The sequence below is a fragment of the Loxodonta africana genome, chromosome 13, assembly GCF_030014295.1.
Source record: "Loxodonta africana isolate mLoxAfr1 chromosome 13, mLoxAfr1.hap2, whole genome shotgun sequence".
Classification (NCBI taxonomy): domain Eukaryota; kingdom Metazoa; phylum Chordata; class Mammalia; order Proboscidea; family Elephantidae; genus Loxodonta; species Loxodonta africana.
In genome coordinates, this window is record NC_087354.1 from 7,060,472 (window position 1) to 7,087,814 (window position 27,343).

Here is a 27,343-nt window from a genome sequence, read left to right on the forward strand (position 1 = left end):
ATTTAGTTACTTTTGGTATCTTAAGGAATAAAACCACATTAATAATTACGTTAAGACTTCTCCTGGCCTTTGGTAAGACCAATCTGCTACTCAAAACCTTAACTGCTAAACCCAATAATTCATTTTGAAAATTTGTCTGTTTTAATGTAAAGATTCTAAAAATCTCTTAAGCAAAGAAAATGTTAAATACAGTAAAATATTAAATAAGCCATTTGCTCTTATGTAAGCCAAAAAACACTAAAACTCCCCCCCCCCCACCCCCGCCCCAAGGAAGCACCACTATTGTGGTCATTCTCTAATCTAAGCTGTTGGAAATAGAACTTTCTACCAGGCTGAAAAAAGGATCTCTTTATGACATCAAAATAGTTTAAAGAAAAAACATATGCATATTTAATTATTTCTCATGTAATTGTTAAAGCGGACATAATGCACCTTATAAAGTGTGCTATATGTTTAGACTCTCAGTAATTTTATCTCATTAAATACAATCTGAGAACAATTTTGTAATCTCTAGCTCCTGAAACAACAGTTCAGTTTCTCCACACTTCTATTTCTTAAGTCCAGTTCCAAATGTTTACACAGCATGAGAATGAGAGAAGCAGTCCCTGACAGAGGGAGCTTTACCCAATACTCAGCCATGTCTCTGCATTGTAAAGACAGGCCCTCGAGCCAAACAATTTACAGAGCACCAATATCAGACAAGGGCACTCCGTGACTGTAATAGATTAGGATAAAAACAAGACCACTCCCCTTAAACGTGTCTGATCAAGTTCAATTACAGTCCAAAACTCAGAGCTATCCTGGCTAATCTGAATTATCTCTGCTTCTTTCCAATCGTAACATTAGCCTCACTTCATTCTTTCTGCCTTCTAGATAAGATTTATTAAGATACCCAGTGACAGACTGCCCCCCTTCCTTGAACTCTCCCCAAAGTCACCTAACACAAGCCGAGTTAGTCTTTTCTCACACCTTCTAATGGGGATGCCCATATTTCCCAGGGTATGTGTCCTCCCGCACTGCAATGAGGTAATAAACTTGACTTTCGTCAACATGTGGCCTCTGTCTACAGGACACTGACAAGCAAAACAAAACACCATCATAAGGTTTTCTTCACACATTTTTTTCTTACCCTTATATATAAAACCTTTTCAATTTATATTAGTTAATGAAAAGCTACCACTTGGAATTTTTTTGCCTAGCTAATATTACCTTTCACAACCCCCACGCTTTGATGAGTTACAGATCCCCACTTGTATTTTGGCGTAGTAACTGAAGTTTTGACCCGTACTTTATCACCAATCTTGATGTGAGAAGGAGAACTTGGTGGTGGATAGCCTAGAGATTTAAACGATAAACGCACTACAATTAGCACTCAATTCTGGGAAGTGTGTCTCTAATTAAGAAAAGGCAAAAGAACTTACTAAAGAATGTACTCACCTATAAGTTCAACGTGAATATACCTAACCCAGTAAGTGCCTCCTTTCTGCTGCCAATCACACTGCACATTGAGGTCATGTAATCCATCTCTATCCAGTTTGATAACTTTGCCCACATCACCTTCACACACTTCTTCATATGTTCGACAACATCTAACCATCATTCCCACCTACAGTAAAAATTAAACAAAAAATCCAGTCTTGTTTACATAGATAAAATGAATGATTGTAAGTAACACTGTATTATTCTTCAGAAAGGATTTCCTCTAGCACCAGAAGGGCTCTAATACCATTTTATACTAAATGCAGCCATAGGTCACTAGAGAGATGGCTGGCTCTATGCCTGGGGGAGGAAATACACAAGATAAATCCCTATCAACTTATGACATAAAGGAAGGGAGCTATCAATTATTAATGGGTTCACTCTAAATGACAATTTGATCAAAAGGAATAAGGACTGCAATAGCTAAAATGCACCAAATGCTTAAAAGTTAGTATCTATAATGTTACTCAATAAAACAAAGCTTCCTAGTCATTTGTGTGAGTAGGGCAATAATTCCTCACTCTGAAAATTGATAAAGAGGAAAAAAAATTTTATTCTGCCTTTCCTGTACAAACTGTATTACAAAGGATAACCAGAATTAATGACCACTGCCCGGTCCTGAGCCATCCTTACATCCTTGTTATCCTTGAGCTCACTGTTGCAGTCACTGTATCAATCCACCTCATTGAGGGTCTTCCTCTTTTCCACTGACCCTGTACTTTACCAAGCATGATGTTCTTCTCCAGGGACTGATCCCTCCTGACAACATGTCCAAAGTATGTAAAATGCAGTCTCGCCATCCTTGCTTCTAAGGAGCATTCTGGTTGCACTTCCTCCAAAACAGATTTGTTTGTTCTTTTGGCAGTCCATGGTATATTCAATATTCTTCGCCAACACCACAATTGAAAGGCATCAACTCTTCTTCGGTCTTCCTTATTCATTGTCCAGCCTTCACATGCATATGATGCGATTGAAAATACAATGGCTTGGGTCAGGCGCACCTTAGTCTTCAAGGTGACATCATTGCTTATCAACACTTTGAAGAGGTCCTTTGCAGCAGATTTATCCAATGCAATGCATCTTTTGATTTCTTGACTGCTGCTTCCATGGCTGTTGATTGTGGATCCAAGAAAAATGAAATCCCTGACAACTTCAATCTTTTCTCCACTTATCATGATGTTGCTCATTTGTCCAGTTGTGAGGATTTTTGTTTTCTTTATGTTGAGCTGTAATCCATACTGAGGGCTGTGGTCTTTGATCTTCATTAGTAAGTGTTTCGATCTTCATTAGTAAGTGCTTCAAGTCCTCTTCACTTTCAGCAGCAAGGTTGTGTCATCTGCATAACACGGGTTGTTAATGAGTTTTCCTCCAATCCTGATGCCCTGTTCTTCTTCATATGGTCCAACTTCTTGGATTATTTGTTCAGAATACAGATTGAATAGGTATGATGAAAGGATACGACCCTGATGCACATCTTTCTTGACTTTAAACCACTGAGTATTCCCTTGTTCTGTCCAAACACTGCCTCTTGATCTATGTAAAGGTTCCTCATGAGCACAATTAAGTGTTCTGGAATTCCCATTCTTTGCAGTGTTATCCACAGTTTGTTATGATCCACACAGTCAAATGCCTTTGTACAGGCAATAAAACACAGGTAAACATCCTTCTGGTATTCTCTGCTTTCAGCCAGGATCCATCGGACATCACCAGTGATATCCCTGGTTCCACGTCCTCTTCTAAAACTGGCCTGAATTTCTGGCAGTTCCCTGTCGATATACTGCTGCAGCCGTTTTTGAAAGATTTTCAGCAAAATTTTGCTTGTGTGTGATATTAATGATATTGTTCTATAATTTCCACATTTGGTTGGATCACCTTTCTTGGCAATAGGCATAAATATGGATCTCTTCCAGTCAGTTGGCCAGGAAGCTGTCTTCCATATTTCTTGGCATAGGTGACTGAGCACCTACAGCGCTGCATCTGTTTGTTGAAACATCTCAATTGATATTCCATCAATTCCTGAAGCCTTGTTTTTCGCCAATGCCTTCAGAGCAGCTTGGACTTCTTCCTTCAGTACCATCGGTTCCTGATCATATGCCACCTCTTGAAATGGGTGAATATCGACGAATTCTTTTCGGTATAATGACTGTCTGTATTCCTTCCATCTTCTTTTGATGCTTCTTGCGTCATTTAATATTTTCCCCATGGAATCCTTCACTATTGCAACTCGAGGCTTGAATTTTTTCTTCACTTCTTTCAGCTTGAGAAATGCCGAGCGTGCTCTTCCCTTTTGGTTTTCCATCTCCAGCTCTTTGCACGTGTCATTGTAATACTTTACTCTGTCTTCTGGAGAGGCCCTTTCAAATCTTCTCTTCAGTTCTTTCACAACCTGTGTTTTAGCTGCTTGATATTCAAGAGCAAGTTTCAGAGTCTCCTCTGACATCCATCTTGGTCTTTTCTTTCATTCCTGTCTTTTCAGTGGCCTCTTGCTTTCTTCATGGATGATGTCCTTGATGTCATTCCACAACTCATCTGGTCTTCGGTCACTAGTGTTCAATGCATCAAATCTATTCTTCAGATGGTCTCTAAATTCAGGTGGGATATACTCAAGGTCACATTTTGGCTCTCGTGGGCCTGCTCAGATTTCTGAGGTGGCTATTAAGGAATTAATACCGGATTTCTGAGGTGACTGTTCAGGAATTAATAATTAAATACTTTGTTGGGTAATGTTCGGAAACAGTAATATCATTATGCTAAAATAAAACCCTTTATTAGAGATACACACTGACATTTACAGGCAAAATGAGACAATGTCTGAGACTTTCTCTGAAATAACAAAAAACTGAAAAAAGAAAGGATTTGAGATGGATACAGGATGTCATAAATTATGTACCCCCAAAAATGTGCGTATCAACTTGGTTAGGCCATGATTCCCAGTATTCCGTGGGTGTCCTCCATTTTGTGACTGTAATTTCATGTTAAAAGGATTAGGGTGGGATTTTAACACCACCCTTACTCAGGTCACCTCCCTGATCCAAGGTAAAGGGAGAGTCCCTGGGGTGTGGTCTGCACCACCTCTTATCTCTCAAGAAATAAAAGGGAAGCAAGCAGAGAGTGGGGGACCTTGTATGACCAAGAAAGCAGTACCAGGAGCAGAGCACGTCCTTTGGACACGGGGTCCCTGAGCCTGAAAAGCTACTTGGCCAGGAGAAGATTGAGGACAAGGACCTTCCTCCAGAGCCAACAGAGAAAAAGCCTTCCCTTGGAGCTGACACCCTGAATATGAACTTGTAACCTACTAGACTGTGAGAGAATAAACTTCTCCTTGTTAAAGCCATCCGCTTGTGGTATTTGTTACAGCAGCACTAGATGACAAAGACACAAATCAAACCCAAAACCCACGGCCGTCGAGTCGATTCCAACTCATAGTGACTCTATAGGACAGAGCAGAACCACCCCGTAGTTTCCAAGCAGCGCCTGGCGGATTCAAAGTGCCGACCTTTTGGTTAGCAGCTGTAGCTCTTAACCACTATACCACCAGGGTTTCCGACTAAGACACAGGACTACAAAAAGCATACCTAGATTTAAAAAATTAGTTGGCAGTTGAGAATGACAGAAGAGAAACAAGCAAGAACGGATACAAAGGTGTCAAAATGAGGCAATCAAAAAACGAGCTCCTGTGTGCCATGTCCACTATGGACAAGCCACACTTGTGCTCTAAAGCTCTAGGCTCCTCGAAGGTGCGATGATAAGTCTTCTCTGGTCACACAGGCCTCTTGCCAGGTGCTAAGCACACAAACAGGCCCTTTGCCAGGCCTCTGATTTTCCCCAGCAAGCTGCGTGCTTGTCCAGCTGTCTGCACCAGCCCAGTCTCTGCACCTTTTCAACAGCCACCTAATTCTAAGCATGCCCATCCCACCTCTCCCACTGACCCTTTTACTCCACCCTGGTCGTTCTCATTTCCCTTGTACACATCACCCACTAATATATGATAACAATTTACTTGTTACATTTATTATCTGCCTTCCACCATTAGATTGTAGTAGGTTCCATGAGGACAGGGGCCTTTGTTCACTATGAGCACATGGTAGATGCTCAAATGTTTGCCAAACGAACAAATGCTCAGGCTGCAGCTTAACACGATTTACTCACCTGAATATTTTCTCTCACATACACAGCGTAATCATCGTTACTTAAGAAATCAGCTCTTTTTTTGTAAGTCTGGCTCTCTGTTACAACAGCACCAACAGACTACAAAAGATACATTTCAAAAATGATAAACTTGATAAACCCACTTAAAAAGTTTATGAAATCTATTAATATTAAAGACATCAAATATTATATATTCTTATTATAAAATTTTTCACTGAGAAAAGATTAATAGTAGTAACACAGAATGCAGAAATGAATTTCTAAAATAACAAGTATAGAAAATTACCAAAGCATTTCCAACACAATCCTATGAAACAATTTACTCAAAAACACCTTACTCAGAAATTAATGTGTCAACAAACACAATTTTTTAATACATTATCTTCTAATGGCCATCCAAAATCATTAGTTGTTTGAACCAGGGTCTTTTTTAAAGCAAAATGCACTTAAGACACAATCACTTCAAAAGTGAAACAAAGAGCTATTTGTTCTGTGGCCAGAAAGACAGTAGCTAGAATGGCAGAACAGTCCCCAGTAGATATGGTTAGTTCTTTCAAGGGTCAGAGAAAATTCACACACACAGCACGCAGAGCAAAAGCGAAGACGGAGGACAATAACACAGACACTGACCATGGGATACCCCGCATCGTCGACATCCTCCACCATCTCCTCATCTGAGTACTCGTCAGACACTGTGTCTGCATCCGAGAGATCGGTGATCTGGACATCAGAGTGGTCCAGCAGCCACCCAACCAAGGCCTCGACACCTTTGAGTAAACACACACAGGCACTTACTGGATGCAGTAAGGGTGAGCACAGCTGGCAGGTGTTCTTTTATTACTATTTAAGTGTGAATGCAGAAGTAAACAACAGTCAGCCCATTAAATGTAACACCAATAAGGAAGGTCCGATACCAGGCAACCCAGAAGCAGTTCCAGAAGCTCCAGTGAACGATTTCAGTGCAAACTCAATGTTTCTTCTGGGAAACCCCATTTCCATGAGCTGAACGATGATGGGGAGAGCTGGGACGGGCGACTGCTTGCGCTTCCTCACTCTGCTGGGGCGTGCATGCTGCGCTGTGACGGGTGTCGTGGCCTCACTGGAGCTGCAGTCCTCACATGTGGGACTCGATGGATGCGTGGACTCCACAGCTAAACACTGGCACACGGCCAGAGCAGCGGCCTGGGGGCGTTAAGGGCCATGGGTGAACTTTATTAAATGCATACCGTGACTTTCTACTATGAACTACAGTAGAGAAGAGCAGAAAACCCATACTTACATACATACTTTTAAATCAATTGATAAAACATATAGGAAAAGACAAGCTTCAGAGTTTAATGCAGAGGTAAGATCTGGCCATCAAGTAACCTGTCTGACAGCTTCAGCAGACAGAGAACTTGGTAAACCAGCCCACTGTTAACACCTTAGCTCTGAGGCCGAAAGAGGCTCTGAGCGGGGAGTGGGTAAGCAGGCCCAGCATGCCAGCAACCATGCCCAGACCCCCAGCTGTGCAGGAGGCCCTGCAACACTGACCACAGGTTATCTGCTTCCTCCCTCTGTAAGACCGGCCAGAAACAACACAGGACTCACTCACGTGCCACCAAACAACCCTCAGTAACCAATCTGGGCATTAATTATTACATAAAAAAATAAAGAAAAGTATACAAGGTGAGAAATTAATTGCAATGAATAACACACCCAAGTGCATCACCATATCTGCAGTTGGGGATAACTGACTATTTTTTAAAACTGGACTGTGAGGAAGCAGTGAGGAAGAAACAAAGGGTACCTTAGAGCCTTCCAGTGCCCAGGATGGGCGAAAGCCCAGGGTTTTGCTGTGAACTCTGAAGTGACAGGTCACCTTAAAATCTTACCATTCAAAGCGAGACTCAACTAGGTGTTCTGGTATCAGGGAGCTGGGATGTATCAGACTAACCATAATAATTACAAACTCCAGAAAAAATATTTAAAACACAAAACAGAACAGTTTGTAAACACTACAGTACAGCCAAAAGCAACAAAAGTTGGAATGGGCAGATGCCTTGGCACAAGGGAAGTAAGCAGGCCCGGCCCAACCATGAAGCGGCAGAAAACAGCAGTGCCAGTGGACTGCAGCCAGGGGCAGGGCCCAGGCCTGCCACAGCCATCAGAGAGTGAGGAAGAGGATCTTAGAGAGACAGACGACAGGGCAAAAAGCCACCCTGGAGTCCCTGGCTGATTGTAAAACCATGTGTGCACGAGACTTTGAAGAACCCAGCGTAAAGAACCTGCTGGAAGACTAGGCAGGTTTTTACACCTGCCCAGGGCTGGGGGAACACTGAAGTTCAAGTCTCACCAAGTTGGGGGAAGAGATGTCAAGGTACCCATGAAAACCCCAGAAAAGTCATGTTTAGAATTTGGGGCCAAAAACCAGGATTAAGGGCAAAACAAAAAGAAAGCCTAAAACCAAGGTTACTGGGATCCAAGAGCTCTGCCAAATATATAACCACCTGCTAGAATAAACTCAGTATTCTTCAAAGGAAGCTGACAGAAACCAGAGCCAATACAATGTAATATCCAAAAGGTCCACAATACAATAAAAATCATTAGATATGTGAAGAAGAACCAATGAATAATTTACTATAATGAACACAAGAAAATTCTGAATAATAGTAGAGTAGCAGGTGACCTAGAAGTTGGAATTAGCCCACAGGAGATTTAACGTAGCCATGGGAGCCCTGGTATTGCGGTGGTTAAGAACTATGGCTGTTAATCAGATGGTCAGCAGTTCGAATTCAGCAGCCCCGGCTGCTCCCTGGAGACCATGGGGGCAGCCCTAACATCCTACAGAATTGCCATGACTCGTAAGCTGTCGGGAGGCAACGGGTTTCTTTTCTTGGATGGTGCAAATGATTAACACACTCAGTTGTAACCAAAGGCTCGAGGTTTGAATCCACCTAGAACCGCACTGGAAGCAGGGCCTGAAGACCTCCTCCTAAAAATCAGCCACTCAAAACCCTACGGGTTAACGAGGGAGGACAGTTTGGAAAAGGAGGGCAAGAACGGTTGTGCAACTTGAAGAATGTAATCGATGTCACCGAATTGTACACAAATTGTTGAATTAGTGTATGTTTTGCCGTGTATACCTTCAACAATAAAACAATTCATTTTCAATTAAAATTAATTAATCGAAAGAAAGAAGACCCTATGGTGCTCAGTTCTACTTTGACATACACAGGGTCACCAGGAGTCAGTCACCTCAAGGGCAGCTGGTTATTGACATTGTTGTTCGGTGCTATCCAGTCTGTTCCGACTGGTAGCCACCCTACGCACAACAGAACGAAACACTGCCCAGGCCTGCACCATCCTCACGACACTTGCTATACTTGAGCCCGTTGTTGCAGCCACTGCGTCAATACATCTCTTTGAGGGCCTTCCTCTTTTTCACTAACCAGGTACTGGTTCCGCCTACAAAATGTCCAAAGTATGTGAGACAAACAGTGAGCATTCTGGCTGCACTTCCTCCAAGACAGATTTGTTCCTTCTTCTGGCAGTCCACAGTATATTCAACATTCACCACAAACACCGTAACTGAAAGGCATCAATTCTTTGGCCTTCCTTATTCATTGTCCAGCTTTCACGTGCATATGAGGTAACTGAAAACACCATGGCTTGGGTCAGGCACACCTTAGTCCTTAAGTGACATCTTTTTTTTTTTTTTTTTTTTTAACACTTTAAAGAGGTCTTTTGCAGGAGATTTGCCGAATGCATTGCATCTTTTGATTTCTTGACTGCTGCTTCCATGGGCACTGACTGTGGATCAAGTAAAATGAAATCCTTGACAACTTCAATCTTTTCTCCTTATTGCTTATTGGTCCAGTTGTGAGGACTTTTGTTTTCTTTATGTTGAAGTGTAGTCCATACTGAAGGCTGTGGTCTTTGAACTTCATCAGTAAGTGCTTCAAGTGCTCTTCACTTTCAGCAAGCAAGGTTGTGTCATCTGCATAACGCAGGTTTGTTAACGAGTTTTCCTCCAATCCTGACACCTTGTTCATCTTCATACAGTTCAGCTTCTCAGATTATTTGCTCAGCATACAGGTTGAGTAAGTATGGTGAAAGGATACAACCCTAAATGCACACCTTTCTTGACTTTATCCCCTCGTTTTGTTCAAATGAGCGCCTCGTGGTCTAAGTATAGGTTCTACACGAGCACAATTAAGTGTTCTGGAATTCCCATTCTTCACAATGTTATCCATAATTTGTTATGATGCACACAGTCAAACAACTTTCACGGTCAATAAAGCACAGGTAAACATTTTTCTGGTATTCTCTGCTTTCAGCCAGGGTCCATCTGACATCAGCAATGACATCCCTGGTTCCACGTCCTCCTCCGAATCCAGCTTGAACTTCTGGCAGCTCCCTGTAGATATACCGCTGCAGCAGCTTTTGAATGATCTACAGCAAAATTTTACTTGTGTGTGATATTAATGATATTGTTAGATAATTTCCACACTCTGTTCGATCACTTTATTTTGGAATGGGTACAAACCCAGATCTCTTCCAGTCGGTTGGCCAGATGGATGTCTTCCAAATTTCCTGACGTAGACGAGTGAACACTTCCAGCGCTGCATCCGTTTGCTGAAACATTTCAAACGGTCTTCCGTCAATTCCTGGAGTCTTGTTTTTGCCAACGCCCCCGTGAAGCTCAGGCCTCTTCCTTCACTAACTTGGGTTCTTGATCATACGCCACCTCCTGAAGTGGCTGAACGTTGACCAGTTCCTTTTGGTACGGTGGCTGTCTGTGCTCCTTCCATCTTCTTCTCACGCTCCCCGCTTCGTCTGTTATTCCCCCACAGAACCCTTCAGCACGGCAACCCCAGGCCTGAATCTTCTCTCCAGTTCCTTCAGCCTGAGGAATGCAGGGTGTGTTCTTCCCTTCCGGCCTTCTGCCCCAAGTTTCTGCACATTTGATTACAATACTTTGCTTCTCAAGCTGCCGTTTGAAATCTTCCACTCAGCTCTTTTACTCCATCATTTCTTCCTTTCACTTTAGCTACTTGACGTTCAAAAGCAACTTTTAGAGTCTCTTCTTACATCCATTTTGGTCTTTTCTTCCTTTCCTGTCTTTTTAATGACCTCTTGCTTTCTTCATGTATGAAGTCCTTGATGCCATTCCACAACTCATCTGTCTTCAGTCATTGGTGTTCAAATGCATCAGATCTATTCTTGAGATGGTCTCTGAATTCAGGAGGGATATGCTCGCGGTCATACTCTGGCTCTCGTGGACTTGCTCTAATGTTCAACTTCAACCTGAATATGAGCAACTGATGGTGTGATCCGCAGTCAGTCCCTGGCCTTGTTCTGATTGATGATGTTGAGTTTTTCCATCCTCTCTTTCCACAGATATAGTAGACTTCATTGCTGTGTATTCCATCTGGCGAGATCCATGTGTATAGCCACTGTTTATGTTGCTGAAAAAAGGTATTTGCAATGAAGTCATTGGTCTTGCAAAATCATGTCATGTGATTGCCAGCATTGTTTTTATCACCAAGGTCATATTTTTCAAGTACGAATCCTTCCTCTGTTTCCGACTTCCACATTCCAACTGCTAATAATTATCAATGCATCTTGATTACATGTTTGATCAATTTCAGACTGCAGAAGTTGGTAAAAATCTTCAATTTCTTTATCTTTTATCTTAGTAGTTGGTACATAAATTTGAAAAATGTTGTATTAACTGGTCTTCCTTAAAGGTGTAGGAATATTATTCTATCACTGATCTCACTGTATTTCAGGACAGATCTTAAAAGGTTCTTTTTGATGATGAACGGGACGCCATTCCTCTTCAATTTGTCATTCCGGGCATAGCAGACCATATGTTTGCCTGATTCAAAAGGGCCAATACCAGTCCATTTCAGTGCAGTAATTCCTAGGATATCAATCTTTATGAATTATATCTCATTTTTGACAATTTCCAATTTTTCTAAATTCAGATTCACCCTTCATCCATTTCATGTTCCTGTTATTAATGGATGTTTGCAGCTGTTTTTCTCATTTTGGGTCGTGCCACATCAGCAATATGAAGGTCCCAAAAGCCTGACTCCATCCACGACATTAAGGTCGACTCTGCTTTGAGGAGGCAGCTCTTCTCCAGTCGCCTTTTGAGTGCCTTCCAACCTGAGGGGCTCATCTTCCAGCGCTGTATCAGACAATGTTCTGCTGCTCTTCATAAGGTTTTCACCGGCCAACTTTTTCAGAAGTAGACCGCCAGGTCCTTCTTCCTAGTCTGCCTGGAACCTCCTGTCCACCAAGGGTGACCCTGCTGGTATTCGAGATACCAGTGGCAAAGCTTCTAGTATCACAACAACTCACAAGCCACCACAGTACAACAAACTGACAGACATGTGGTAGAACTGGTTACTGGAAGTATGGTTTAAAACTTATAGTAAAAGATACAACAGGTGAAGAGATGGGAACTGTCCAGACAGAAAACTCTAAAAATGAACCAAATAGAAATATGAGATCTGAAAAATATAAAATCTGAAAAAAAAAAATTTCTTAGCTCTAAACAAAGCAAAGGATCCTGACCTTGAAAACAAATCAATACAAATCAACTAAACTGATTAACAAAGAGAAAAGGGATTTTCAAAATAATAAACACAACCTCAATAATACTCAAACAGCTGTATAATGGAGTCCGGGGTAGGGAGGGTGGGGAAGAGAGCAGGACAGGAAACAGTATAACAATGAAAAAGTTTCTAAACCTGGTGAAGAAAAATCAGCCCATACATGCAAGCAACTTACGCAAACCCCAAGCAGGACAAGGGAAAATCCACAGACACACACACAGGCAATTCTTAGTCAAACTGCAGAAACTAAAAAAAGATAACATTAAAAGGAGCTGGAGTTAAAAACAAAAACAAACCACTGCATACAGAAGAACAATGATAAGAATGATGGATGAATTTTCCTCAGAATCCATGGAGACAAAACAATGGCAGACCCTTACCAAAGACAACACCGCATCCTTCTTCATCAATCACCTTAACCCTCAGCATCATCCTACCCCGGATCTGGGTATGGCCTGCCCGACACACTCAAATTGCTCCAGGTCCTCAGAGAAACTTTCTGAAGCCATTGCCACCCTTGTGGCCACCCTAAATCAAACTCTCAATTCAAGGTTTTCAGACCTAACGAGTAAGTACTCTGAGTTCAGGCCAGTTCACTGATGTTACTAACTCTCAGAGAGGGCACTGCCACTCACCCTCTGCACCACTGCCATCTTCTGGGGCACTCACACTGCAGGTAAGCCCACCTCTGCAACCCCCTACAGCCCCCTATGGCCTCAAGACAGCTGTGGACTCACCCAGATCCCTATATTCCGCTCAGAGTTTTGGTCTCTGAGGAGTTCCACTAAGGTATTTTCTTCCCGCCGAACTGAGCACCAAAGGCTGTTCAGTTTTTTAATTTTTTTATGCAGGTTTTTTAATGCATCATGTAACAAGAAGGACTTTTTAAAACCCTCCGTGTTGCAAACTATGAAAATCCGCATCACTGTTAGGCCTGGTCAAGCACCCTCTGCAGCCCAAGGTGCAGCACAACTCAGCACCCCACGTGCACCAGCTTAGCAAGGCTCCCAAAGGCAATATAACAAGCACATCAGAGCATGCTCAAAAAGGGCTTCCGAATGAAGAAAACAAGTGAGCACCTGTGACAGTCCTAGATCTAAGGAGGCTCCCTCAAGAACAACATTTCCTGAAAAGAACACTATTCACTTCATGAATGTGAGCATTTAGCACATGTTAAACCTTTGTTAGTTTTTTCAAACAATTTACACAAAGTCAAAAGAAGGTTAAACTTCAGCCCTTTCTAGTATTATAACGTTTATGCATCATGCATAAGTGTGGTTAAAGTCTAACTAGCCTTAAGAATTATTGTGGTGTAACATTCAAAATTCAGAATATATTCTTAAGAAAATACAAATCTAGAAAAAATGTTTCTATTTGAATAAATTGGGTTAAAAGCCATCAACCTTGCACAACTGTACCTCCAGTTCCTGTTTATCAAATATAGCCTTTACTGGAGATGGCTGGGTGGCTGATGCCAGTAACTGCTGCAAGAGGGTTATAGGGGGTTGTGGCCCTTCAGGAGACATGTCCCCAGTGTCAGGAGATGCAGCTGCTCCGTCATCTGAATTTAAAAACAAAATATATACAATATTATATCTTCAACCTCAAACATCTCTTTACTATTGCATTGCGCATATTAACCCCTGGTGACGGGATATGGCTCCTATCAAATCAAGTGCTGAACATCAAAATCTTCGAAACTCAGGCAGCAAATAAGAACCAGCCTCCCAGTCCCCGCTTTCTGGTCTCTGCCCTTTATCAGTTCATCTGTCTCTGAGCTCCAACAAAAGTCACTTCCCAGATGCCTGCCCTGTGTCCAGTTCTTGTATCATCTCTTTCTTAGTGTCCACTCATGGCTTCAGTAGCTCCTTCTACAGACACATTCCAAAATCACATTTCTAGCTAACTCTTGTTCATGGAATCATAAAGTGACACCAATTCAAAGGCATGTCATGTGGTCAGGATGTCTCTTTTGTCTGTTTTCATGTGAACAGCTTTAGATAAGGCCTTTAGGATTCTCCTGTTTGCCATGGTCCCTCTAATATCTACTATACTCTAAGCCCATTTCACACAATTTGCATGACGTTATCGAGTCTTTCAAAGTACATTAATGCTTGGTGGCAACTTCAACTAACCGTCCAGACCAGGGGTCAGCAAACTTTTCTTTAAAGTACTAGACAGTAAACATTTTAGGCTTACAGGTCACACAGCCTCTGTCGCAGTGACTATGCCATTATAGAGCGACCTGACAAAGATGGAATGTAAATGGATAGGTGTGGCTGTGTTCCCATAAAATCTTACTGATAAATACAGGCGGCCACAGTATTTATCAAACCCTGCTGCAGAGAGCTCTGTGTGCATATCCCGCTATGCCAAAAGTGCAGGACAGTCTCCCTGGTTCTGCTCTGCCAATAGCTACTCATTGGTGTGACCAAAGAAAAGCCCTTTCGGTTCTCTGGGCTTTAATTTCCTAATCTTTCATAATTACAAATTTATCTTTAAGGTCCCTACCATATCCAATACTGAATGAATCTGAAGTTTCTATCAGTTTATCTCAAACTTAGTGGCATGTTTAAAATTAAATTAAATTCACAATACCCTCTCCTCTCGCTTTCATCGGCTCCATGGTAACCCACTGCATGGATACGCCATATAATAACGAACACTTAAGGTGTGTCCGGTTTCTCTAGGTAAAAACACCACCAACAAAAAGCTATCGTAAGCATCTGTACGCACTTATCTTCACACCTTTTCTGTGATAAATTCCCAGAAGACGACAACATGCTGGCCCAAGTCTGACACGTTTTCTCAAATGCCCCCAGACAGCTGAACCAACTTTAATCCCACCTGCAATGTGTTGAAGCTGTGATCTTTGTGTGCATTCCAGTCACCTGAGGGTCCTGTTACAATGCAGATGCTGACCCTTTGGGTCTGGGTGCAGCCTGAGCACCCTCACTTCTAGCATGTTCCCGTGTGCCATCAATGCTGCTGGCCCATGGATCCTGTTCAAGCAGCAAGGCCTGTGAGTGCTCGTCTCTATCCCTACCCACCAGACACTGTCAATCTTCTCTGTCTCATAGGGGACTCTGTAGCTCACTCATTACTGGGTGCGCATTTATAAGCCACTGATATTTCCCTTTATTAACTGCTTATTCATGTCCTTTGTCTTTTTTCTATTGGACTTTTTGCCTTTTTTACATATCTGTGAGGACTTATTTTACAAAGATACCTGTATGAGCAATTCCCATCTCCTGAACAGCTGGTTGGGACAAAATTTGCCGCAGTTTATCTTGATGGGAAAGCAGTGCACGACCCGCTTTCAGTATGTACAGCTTCAGCTGCTGGCATCGAAGCAGGTCCAGGTCCACTTGCCCTACAGGAGAAAGGAGTCCATGAGTTCTACCCGTGCTGCTGTCTGGCCTGGGGAAAGCACTCTGCTCCCGACACACAGCACCTTGTTACCTATTATGACTTCAGTCAAACACTTCCCTGGCTGCTGAAATTTCAACCTGATGCCTAAGTCACAGACAAAATAATTTCACCTTTTCTTCCAATACTTCTCTGAAAGGACTTCATGAGATACTAACTACAGACAGTTCTTTTATGAAAGTCATGGCAATCTCCTACAGTCTACAGGATCAAATGGCACATTTATGACTGTGGGCAGGAGGGCAGACAAAGGAAGCCATCCCAACCACAAAGCAGACAGCAGGCAGGGCCGGAAGTGAAGGTGGGCAGCAGAGTCCAAGGCAGGGAACAGCCTGAAGCCATGGAAGCGGCACTGAGGGGAAGGCAGTGGGTGACGATGGGGAACTTTTGGGGATCAGGCTTAATCAACTGGCCTGCGGGTTTATTCACCATGACAGGAAGCAAGAAGAGAGCCAGCTGGCTAGTGGAGCGGGCAGTTGAATTCTGAACATGCTACAGTTTACATGCACACAAGCCTTCTAGTCAGAGATGCCCAGAAGGCAGACATGTGTCTGGAGCTCAGTGAGAGAGGTGAACTCGAGAGTCAGAGCTGAAGGTGGTCACTGTCATAAAAGCCGCAGCAGCCACCACGGGTACGGGTGAGACCCCACAAAAAGAGTAGACAGAATGAGCCAGAAGTTACAGGTGAACCCATAAGGATTCCCGAGGTCTAAGAATGGCCAGGGAGGAGAAATCCTCCAAGTGTGTGCCATGGGTGACGGTAAGACAGAGGAAAATCAAGGGGCAGTATTCCAGACTCAAAGCTCCAAGCATAGTGCCTGGGTCAGGGCCACAGGCTGAAGGTTAAGGGGAGAGAAGAGGACACGGGCACCTCTTTAACAGGCTGCTCAGAAGAAATGCAGCACTGAGGAGAGTAAGGGAGGGCTCTCGGGGGTCACTCTGAACATGGTATCGATGGCTGACTCATGCGATCCTGACGAACACTCCTATCACCAAGCACGATGTTACATTCCCAGCCGTAACTCCAGAGACAGCAAGCCAGTCTGAACCCAAAGACCTGGGCAGTGATCAACTTGATCTGATAAAATGATAAGCATTGTCCAAGCAACACTCTTTAAGATTGCATCTGTTTCATCAGAAGGATCATGTACTAACCTGCAAAGGCCTGTTTAGGTGATTTCTTTATTTTGTGCTTTTCTAATTTGTTTCCTGCGAGGTTCACCAGCTGAGCCCAGACAGAGAGCATGGGCTCCGTGAATGGCAGGTTGGTCACACTGAACATCACAGCTGGGAGCTGCGGGGAAGGGACATAAGCCTTCAAAATGTTGTCAATAAAACAAATAAATTATTTTGAAAATTATATAACTACAGGTCTTTTCATATTTGACAAGAATAATTTTAAAAGATGACATCTAAGGCATACTTAGACATATGTTGTTGTTGTTGTTAGGTGCCGTCGAGTCGGTTCCGACTCATAGCGACCCTATGCACAACAGAACAAAACACTGCCCAGTCCTGTGCCATTCTTACAATCATTGTTATGCTTGAGCTCACTGTTGCAGCCACTGTGTCAATCGACCTTGTTGAGGGTCTTCCTCTTTTCCACTGACCCTGTACTCTGCCAAGCATGAGGTCCTTCTCCAGGGACTGATCCCTCCTGACAACATGTTCAAAGTATGTAAGACGCAGTCCCACCATCCTTGCCTCTAAGGAGCATTCTGGTTGTACTTCTTCTAAGACAGATTTGTTCGTTCTTTTGGCAGTCCATGGTGTATTCAATATTCTTCGCCAACACCACAACTCAAAGGCATCAACTCTTCTTCGGTCTTCCTTATTCACTGTCCAGCTTTAACATGCATATGATGTGACTGAAAATACCATGGCCTGGGTCAGGCGCACCTTAGTCTTCAGGGTGACATCTTTGCTCTTCAACACTTTGAAGAGCTCCTTTGCAGCAGATTTGCCCAATGCAATGCGTCTTTTGATTTCTTGACTGCTGCTTCCATGGTTGTTGATTGTGGATCCAAGTAAAATGAAATGCTCGACAACTTCAGTCTTTTCTCCATGTACCGTGATGTCGCTCACGGATTCATTTACATTAATTTTTTTCACCAACTTACCAACACTAACTACGCCTGGGTGATGGCTAGTCTTGGGTATTTTCTGTATGTTTCAAATTTTCTACAATGTGTCTACATTCCTAGTATTACAAAACATTATTTTATAAAGGTATATATTAAGATTGCACTTAGGTTACCTCAAAATCAGGTAACTCCCTGTCTTTAGGTACCCCCAACTCAAAGGTTCAAGATGACAATAGCAACTACCTAAGTCATCTCACATGGCACAATTAAGGATCATTTTCTACATGAACAAAAGCTAATTTTTAAAAGAATCATTTTTTAAAAGTTTTTTAAAGTTGAGCTAAAAAAAAATTAAAAAAAGCTTTGTGAATCTGCATCTTAAAATAGTTAAACTGTCCTACAATTAGACATTAAAGTTGGTAACGCCCTTTTTATTTATTTCTTCGAGGCTAGAGTAAGACATATGAACTCAATAAAATCCTGCAAGACAGGCCATTTCCCATACAACCACAAAAGAATCAAAGGAAGAAATGAGATGGTCTTCCTAAACTCTGAGCTTCTTAGAAGGGAAACGATACATAAGAGTCAAGTTCTCTCAACCATTCAAAGAGAACCAACTCTAGCATGAAGCCAAGTTACCTTACAACCTCAAACTACAAGACACAACCCACTTACCGCCTTGAGCTGGCTAAGTGGACAAACGCGACGCACCCGCATCTCAGAGAACTGCACAGTGATTCTGCCCTTCGGGGTGATGCGAGTGACAGTGCCTTCTCCAAACTCGTCATGCATGACCTGGCCCCCAAGGCGCAGGCGGCCATCAATCCCCCCAATTACAGCAAGCACAGCCATGAGGCCACCCACTTCAGGGCTCTCGGAGTTAGGGAACCGGTCCTCCAGCAGGGCCTAGAGCACACAGGAGACAGCAAGCTCGAGAGGGACACTCGTGGAGCTGCCTGCTCCTTACAGAAGTGCTTTACAGTTAGGCTCAATTAAATTTTAAACTAAACCCAAAATCCACTGCCGTCAAGTCGATTCCAACTCAGTGACCATTTCAATTCCGCCAGGGGCTCCCTGGAAACTCTATGGGGCAGTTCTACTCTGTCCTATAGGGTCGCTATGAGTCGAAATCGACTCGGCGGCACTGGGTTTGGTTAAATTTTAAATTAGCTTCTTCAATAATTATTTCCAGTAAAACACACTTAAAAATACATCTTTGAGCAAAATACATGGCATTCAAAAAGATAACTTAAAAGTTAAATTAGCATTCTATAAAGAAAAATGGACTTATTTTAAAACATGGGAACTACCCCTTCTGACTGCTTCCCTGCCAGGCCGAAGGTGATGGAGTGGAGCTGAGAGTTGATGTACTTGTTTATGAGTCCATTCCACTGACTCAAGGAGTGCAGGGTCCTGAGCAGCACCACCACCTCTTCTGCTAGAGTGCTGCTGTGGGTGGCTGTCAGGGAGGCCTGCGGCCGGGCTCTCCTCCTCCTCAGAGTGGACTCTGCAAGAGAAACACATAAGGAGTGGTACGGCAGCCTGCTCACTCACAATAGCACAATGCAGGAGAGCTGCCCTACCTCTGAGTAACGGGACATCTGAAGAGCACGTAGTAAGCAAACTGCCCAAGAATCCAAATAACTTTTCCACCAGGCATTTCATGTCCTTCGACCTCTCAGTCTTGTCCCACGATGGAAGTACTGCTTTCAGTAAATGTACAGCTAAGATCTAACAAAAAACATTTTAAAATGACAAGTATTCAAAAACACCATTATCTGACAGGTGAAGAGGTTATGCATTTTTATTTTCTCTCACACACATCACGTAAAAAATGTAATGTGGGGACTGTACGGGGTCACAAAAAGTGGCATCAATACCAGGCACTGCTGCAGTTAGGTGCCTTACTCAGTCATGAACCGCAGGGAGGGACAGAAGTGGAGTAACACAAAGTAGATCTTTTGGAGGCATGATTTGCCATTGGGAGAGTGATAAATACCACCCACTGCTCAGATGTGCAGCTGCAGAGGCAGGTAACTGCACTCCAGTTGGCCCATGCAATTTATCACGTGAAAAATGTAATGTTTTTTTTACAACCAAATAATTACGCCCAAGTTGATTAATGATATGAATAATCAGTGGTTAAAAAAAAAAAAAGCTACATTACAGATACAGCTGTTCATTTCTTTAACTAAAAATTAATTCTTTCCAAGCAGCTCTAGTGAGGCAGAGGAGGCAGTTACCTGCCTCTGCAGCGACGCAGCGGTGAAAGGTGCATGGCCTTCCACAATCTGCATCAGCAGGGTGATCCAGGGCGGGGAGCTGAGAGCACCACACATCTGCGGCGTGAGAGCAATACTCCGCACAAACCCGAGCGTGCACCAGCTCCTGTGCTGCTCCCGGCATACTAGGTTGTTTGGCAGAGCTGTGGGAAGAAAAATAAAGCCACCTGGTACCGAATATTTAAAAACAAACAGTAAAATCTTTACTTTTACTTTACCTACTATTTTGTTTTCAACAGTAAGCTACTTTATAAATATATTACAATTTCAATAATTCCAAGGGAGAAGAATGAGAGGAGAGTTTCAAGTTGGCTCAATGAACATCTTCAAGCCTTTTAAATACCTTTAAAGTACTACACGAATTCCATCTACTGAATTGAAAATCTCTAGAAAGGAGTCTTGGCGGTGCAACGGTTAAAGCGTTGGGCTGCTAACCGAAAGGCTGGCAGCTCAGACATGCCAGCCACTCCTTGAGAGAGAGACGTGGGAGTCTGCTTCTGTAAAGACTAACAGCCTTGGAGATCCTGTGGGGCAGTTCTACTCTATCCTATAAGGTTGATAAAAAAAAAAAAAAAAAACACCCGTTGTCATCGAGTCGATTTTGACTCATAGCGACCCTACAGGGCAGAGTAGAACTGCCCCAAAGAGATTCCAAGGAACGCCTGGTGGAGTTGAACTGCCAACCTTTTGGTTGATAGGGTTGATAGGAGTCAGAATTGACTCGGTGACAGTTGGTTTGGTTTCGTTTGGAACATCTCTAGGCAATAAGAAAAAGATTTATAATTCCAACAATAGTTATTTCTGAGTACATCTATTAAAAACTTCATGTGTTTTAAATATTCCCTATGATCTCATCTACATTTAATGTGTACCATAAATTTCCAAAACAAGTTTAAAATGTCTGCATTAACAGAATAAGTGGTTGTCACTGAACTGATTACGTGATTCAGACACAGCTGCGAAACACCAAAAGACCATCTTTGCTTCCCTTGGCTTCCCAACTTCTACTCGTGGTCGCCTCTCCCTTTAGCTGAGGTCTGGGGCTCTGAAGCTGGGATCTCATCACATGACTCCTTCCCTGGACCCTCCTGAGGGACTCTTCCCAGGCCTGAGTGACCAGCTCACCTGCCTCACATTCCTTCACTCTCCCCTCCTGCTCGCAAGGATTACAGTGATTCCCACCCTTTTCAGCACAAGACACACGCTCATGTACAAACACACACACTCCATCACACACAATCACACATACCCACTACTTATATCCATACACACTAACAGATTCACATAATCACTCACAGTCATGCACACACACACTGACTCACATACAAACACTCCTCACTCCAACACGCACTAACACAGTGACATCAGTACACTGGCACACTCTCAGGTACACACACACTCACGTGCTCACACGTGCTCACACTCGGACATTCAGTACACTGGCATACTCGCAGGTGCACACACACTCGTGCTCACATGCACTCACACTCACTGACAATACACTGGCACACAGGTGCACACACACGTGCTCACACGCACTCACACTGACATTCAGTACACTGGCATACTCACAGGTGCACACACACGTGCTCACACTCATTCAGTACACTGGCATACTCGCAGGTGCACACACTCGTGTTCACATGCACTCACATTCACTGAGTACACTGGCACACTCAGGTGCACACACACGTGCTCACACACACTCACACTGACATTCAGTACACTGGCACACTGTCAGGTACACACACACATGCTCACACGCACTCACACTGACATTCAGTACACTGGCACACTCACAGGTGCACACACGCACTCACGTGCTCACACACACTCACACTGACATTCAGTACACTGGCATACTCACAGGTGCTCACACGCACTCACACTGACATTCAGTACACTGGCACACTCACAGGTGCACACACGCACTCACACTCCGACATTCAGTACACTGGCACACTCACAGGTGCACACACGCACTCATGTGCTCACACGCACTCACACTGACATTCAGTACACTGGCACACTCACAGGTGCACACACGCACTCACACTGACATTCAGTACACTGGCACACTCACAGGTGCACACACGCACTCACACTGACATTCAGTACACTGGCACACTCACAGGTGCACACACGCACTCACGTGCTCACACGCACTCACACTGACATTCAGTACACTGGCATACTCACAGCTGCTCACACGCACTCAGACATTCAGTACACTGGCACACTCACAGGTGCACACACGCACTCACACTGACATTCAGTATACTGGTACACTCACAGGTGCACACATGCACTCACACTCTGACATTCAGTACACTGGCACACTCACAGGTGCACACATGCACTCACACTGACATTCAGTACACTGGCACACTCACAGGTGCACACACACACTCACACTCCAACATTCAGTACACTGGCACACTCACAGGTGCACACACGCACTCACACTCCGACATTCAGTACACTGGCACACTCACAGGTGCACACACGCACTCACGTGCTCACACGCACTCACACTGACATTCAGTACACTGGCATACTCACAGGTGCACACACACTCTCGTCCTGACACGCACTCACACTCAAACACATGTATTCAGGCATCAGTCACATACTGACCCCTCACACAGACACATTCACACAACAAAATTGTAGTTCCCAAGGACTGACTTTTCGGCCCACAAGGCCTGATTACATGCCTGTCTTGTCTGTGGTCCCACTCTCCACTAGCATGCGAAGCAGTCCACACAGAGTCTTAGTGGCCTCGCTCTGCATGACTTCAGCATGCACTCCAGCAGAGAGACAAAGCGTTTGTAGTAAATTAATAGTACTTGTAAGCATCACTGAAGTGGGATGAATGTTCCTTTCAATTTGTTCAGCTTCTAAAAAAAAAAATGACAATAAAAAACTATACTTTGCAATAAAACTGGACCGCAGCCTCATATGTACTTTAATGAACTTCACATCGCATTCTTTGCTCTATTATTTCTCTGGAGCAGGAGACACATCTTTACAACACTAGTGTCTAAGAGAACAAAACCCTCATCTATTCATTCCCATTCCACCTTCCTTGTAAATAATGTTAAAAGTTTTTAAAACAGTCTCAGCACTTAAATGATTTCAGGGACTCATTTCTTAAGAAAGACAACCTATATGATTAGAAAAATCAAATGTCAAAAGTTGGTTTCAGGTGAACTCACTAGTGGCCTGGGTGAGGTCAGAACACATCACACTGATGGAAGTGAGGGCCCAGCATCTCACAGCCAAATCCTGCTGGCTCTTGGATGTGAAGACACATGGCAACAGAGGCCCCACTTTCTAACGATCACCCCTGCAAGGCTCCAAATTTCACTGTGAGTCTAGTTCCAAATCAGAATGCCAGATCTGCACTCCCCCTCGCAAGAGAGGAGAAGGAAGGATGGCGACAACTGGTTGATGCTGTACATTGCGAGGCTAGACACAATGATGATAAAGACCACGCCAGATGCTATTCAAAGATGCATGACTCTACACACGTTCTCCTCATAAATCTACAAGGCGAGCATTACCCCCGCTTATACATAACCACCGTTTATACACGAGAGGCCACAATTCCCAGAAGAATGGCGCACAAAGCACCTGAGCCAACCCTTCGAAACTCACACACCGTAGGTGGAGTCCAATGCTTCTCCACCCTCAATACCATCTCTTATGCAAAGGGGCTCATCCCAGGAGAAAAAAGATTCCATCTGGAGCTCGGCGTGCTGTATACACACCCAAACCTGTGTGCCAGGAACCAGCACGGCCTTCCAGACAGCCACAGGGAGCCCAGCCTGACGTGCTTCATCCCCGGGCTAAGGTCATGAGGACTTCCTTCCTCATCTGATGTCCTTTCCTGGGTTACCCACAAATTCTCAGCTCTACTTTCACTGAATCAATTCAGTATTGACTAATTCATACTCTCTGAGGCCTTCTGAGTCTAGGACAATGGAGGAATGATGAAAGGGTAAGAAAGGGGGACTAGCCTGCTGGGGCTAGTATGCGTAAAGAAGGACGCTGATGAACAAACATTCACTGTGCGATGCCAGCTTCGGCAGGTGCCACTCACTACCGTAGACTCAGGGTCCTAGGCAGCTGCACGCCGTGCAGAGAATGGAAGCACAAATCTCCATCACCTGGCCTTACCAGAGCACTCTCAGTGGGGAGGTCAGGGAAGAGGTGGCAAAGGTCAGTTGCAGTTACACCCCTGCTTTCCAGAGCCAGTTTGTACACATGCATCTCAGCCACCTGGAATCTTGTTTCAAGGTGCAGATCAAAGACAGACCCCAACCTACAAAATCAGAGTCTGCAGGGGAGCTCTGATGTACTTCTTTACCATCCCAGGTGAAAACAACAGATCGCCAGCATTTGGAAACAATGTGCCTAGGCCATCTTGAGTCACCCACCGGAGTCATCCTCGGTGTCCAAATCCTCTGCCGAGGGCTGTGCAGAAGCTGGCAGCTCCGCCAACTTGAGGTCATACTTTCCTTCCTTCCCCATTCTGTACGAGTTGGTGCTGCCCGTGTCCCACTGGACCCTTATCCAGCCATCCTCTCCCAACTCACCAATCACACGGCCCAGGCCAGGAGGAGGTCCGTCCTGAGAAAGCCAAAACAAACATCATGCAGAGAGTGGGTCCACTGCCCAGCCTACTCCAGAGTCTCCATCAAGAGACTAATCACTGAGGTCTTGAGCTGGCCACTCTCCCTGGAAAGGGGATCATGGCACTGCGCAGACTTCCTGTTAACATGACTAACTCCAAGCTTACCGCAAAATATATAACTAGGGTCGTCACTTCAAATTAAATGCCGTGAAATAACCTGCTCATGCTCTGTTCCCCCCTTCTGAAGTACTTACTCTTCTACTTTAAAAAGGGATAAAATCTTTGCTTTGCTGTTAGTTGCCATCGAGTTGATTCTGACTCATGGTGATTCCGTGTTTATCAGAGTAGAACAGTGCTCCATAGGGTTTTAAAGGTTGTGACCTTTTAGAAGCAGGTCACTGTCTTCCAAGTCACTACCGGGTGGGTTCAAACAACCATTTTTTCGGCTAGCAGTTGAGCACTTAACTGTTGCACCACTCGGGAACTCACAATCTTTGCCCCCCCTCAGCATTTTACCAAAGAAGCCAGAGAAAAAAGGACCATCTCAAATAGAACCCTCTCTAAGCAAATGCAGAGATGGCACTGTGCAGTGTGGCTGCAGTAGTCTTTCCTGTGGTCCTCAACACCCCGCAGAGTGCTGCAAGGGATTTACAACCTGACACAAGCACCAGCATCTCCACGCTCCCACTCTTCCGTTCTCCCTCTAGAACTCAGAGCCAAACCTCTGCCTCTCATTTCTATGAGAGACACCTGTTCTTGAGATGCCGCTGCTGGTGGCAGGACACTTTCAATTCTCATACTGGAGATGCTCGTGCTTAAAAGTGCAGTTGGGAAACCTAGGCCTGACAGGCATGCTACCACTTCAGAAAAACACAGACACCAGCCACACATGAGCACAGGATCTTCTTCCTCCAGCTGGGAGGGTCTGACAGAGGTCTGGAAGGGTCATCTACAAGGGGGTGGAAAACTGGCTGCCCGGCCACCAGCAGACGCGCTGCACACACCTGCAATGCTGCGCTCTTAGCCCCTGATAGCCGTCTTCTGTTCCAGAGCTCTCAGGAAACTATCATTCAGAAAGAGGTTTTTTCCCTCTCGTGCTCGCCCTTCACTCTTACTCGGGTTACACATCAGGTCAGCCAAATGCCAGTGAGCTTTCTGAAAAGGGCCACCACTTCTGCAATTAAGGTTCTCCCGTCAGTGCCCCAGAGTAGCTGCGTTCCTCTCTACTTAGAAGTCACCAGCTCTGTCATCTACCAATTGCCTGTGTCCTGAGTTAAGGCAGGGTTTATTCTCATTTTTCCCACTATCAGAATGTGTGACTAGTGTGTTAAAGAAATCTCTGCGTACCTGATCTCCCCACTTCCAGTCCACACCTCTCATGACCCTGGTTCCGATCTTCATCATAGCTGCCAGCTCGGGGCCTGACACCGGAAGCTGCACGGGAGTTGTCTCCTTTCTTGTTTCTTCCAGAACGGTGGCGGAGGCTCCTCGGGCAAAAGCATTCATATCTTCTTCTACATTGTCAGAACTAGGCCCTATCAAAGCATCAAAAACAACAGGTGAGCCAAAAAGTTACCATAATTTCCTAATCTTAAAACATACACACACACACACAATCAACAGGTACTAATGAAGGTAATGGTAAAGAATCCCAAGCGTATCTTTTATTTATAAAATTATTGATTAGATCTAGGATTAAAAAAAAGGAAAGGGAAAGACAAAATACAAATCAGATACAGATGTATTCAGAAAAGCTATTTATTCTATTTCTGGGAGTTATCTAAAAATACTCGTAATTATTGTTAGAAAGACAGGCAGGTTTTTAATAACAGAAAAACAAGATAACCGCCTAAAAGTCTAACAATACGAAATAAACAAAATCTAATTATGGTACTGTGCAGCCTTGGTACGTGCCAGATAGAGGGTGCCTGCATGACCAGCCCCCAAAAAAACCCTGGGAGATGAGCCTCTGATGAGCTTCCCTGGAAGATAACATTTCACACGTGTTATCACAACTCCTTGCACCTCCTGAGTGACTCCACTGGGAGAGGGCCCTTGAAAGCTTGTACCTAGTTCCCCCCAACTTCACGCACCTTTGCTGGTTTTGCTTTGTATCCTATATGTGAGCCTCCTAGGCAGTCACAGAACCTGGGTGGCCTTGGAGGACTCCTGACACAGTTGTGGGAGCAACAGAACTCACCTGAACAACCCTAACTCACTGAAATAGGCAACAGCACTGTTAGGAAAAAGGAAGGCTGAAGGGGTAGGGTGTGACAAATATTTGGTTCCTGGATAGCTAAGGAAACATCTAGAACATAGAAGAGCAGCTAAGCTGCTGTCAGCTCTAAGAGGCAAAATTTGCCAATGGATTTGAAAATGAGAAATCAAACCCCAGGATTCGGCTTGCTGAAAGCTCTGGCTGCTTTAGGCCATGCTAGCTAAAGAGGAGTATAGGACCAAAGAGAGCAGGGAAAAGTACAGCTGAGTGACGTCTTTGGTTTTTGTTCTCTCCTCTAGGTGGGAAGAAAGGGGCCCAAACCTCCCCAAAGGTGGGCTCAGATGGGCCAAAAGGGTTACAAATTTGTGTTACTGTCTTCTTCATGTGGGAATAAAAAAAGGCTAATCAATTTCCAGGGCTGAAGCAAACTTTTAGGTAAATCATAAGGGAAAAAA

General features: G+C 44.1%; 1 protein-coding gene across 7 annotated transcripts in view; it reads right to left on the reverse strand.

Annotated features, from left to right (window-relative positions):
* The window catches only part of HERC2 (HECT and RLD domain containing E3 ubiquitin protein ligase 2), a 317,707-nt gene that overhangs the window by 121,306 nt on the left and 169,058 nt on the right, over positions 1–27,343 (reverse strand). For 6 of the 7 annotated variants that reach the window (XM_064296194.1, XM_064296197.1, XM_064296198.1 and 3 more), the window contains 15 exons: positions 26,018–26,205; positions 24,474–24,666; positions 22,749–22,931; positions 19,993–20,174; positions 19,333–19,480; positions 19,060–19,256; positions 18,425–18,655; positions 16,821–16,959; positions 15,466–15,609; positions 13,655–13,797; positions 6,543–6,810; positions 6,259–6,395; positions 5,629–5,727; positions 1,438–1,606; positions 1,210–1,335 (listed from right to left, as the gene is read on the reverse strand). In XM_064296194.1, coding sequence (XP_064152264.1) covers positions 1,210–1,335; positions 1,438–1,606; positions 5,629–5,727; positions 6,259–6,395; positions 6,543–6,810; positions 13,655–13,797; positions 15,466–15,609; positions 16,821–16,959; positions 18,425–18,655; positions 19,060–19,256; positions 19,333–19,480; positions 19,993–20,174; positions 22,749–22,931; positions 24,474–24,666; positions 26,018–26,205 — 2,547 coding nt within the window. The remainder of the gene's footprint in view (positions 1–1,209; positions 1,336–1,437; positions 1,607–5,628; positions 5,728–6,258; positions 6,396–6,542; positions 6,811–13,654; positions 13,798–15,465; positions 15,610–16,820; positions 16,960–18,424; positions 18,656–19,059; positions 19,257–19,332; positions 19,481–19,992; positions 20,175–22,748; positions 22,932–24,473; positions 24,667–26,017; positions 26,206–27,343) is intronic. The other variant, XM_064296196.1, reaches the window with a different exon arrangement.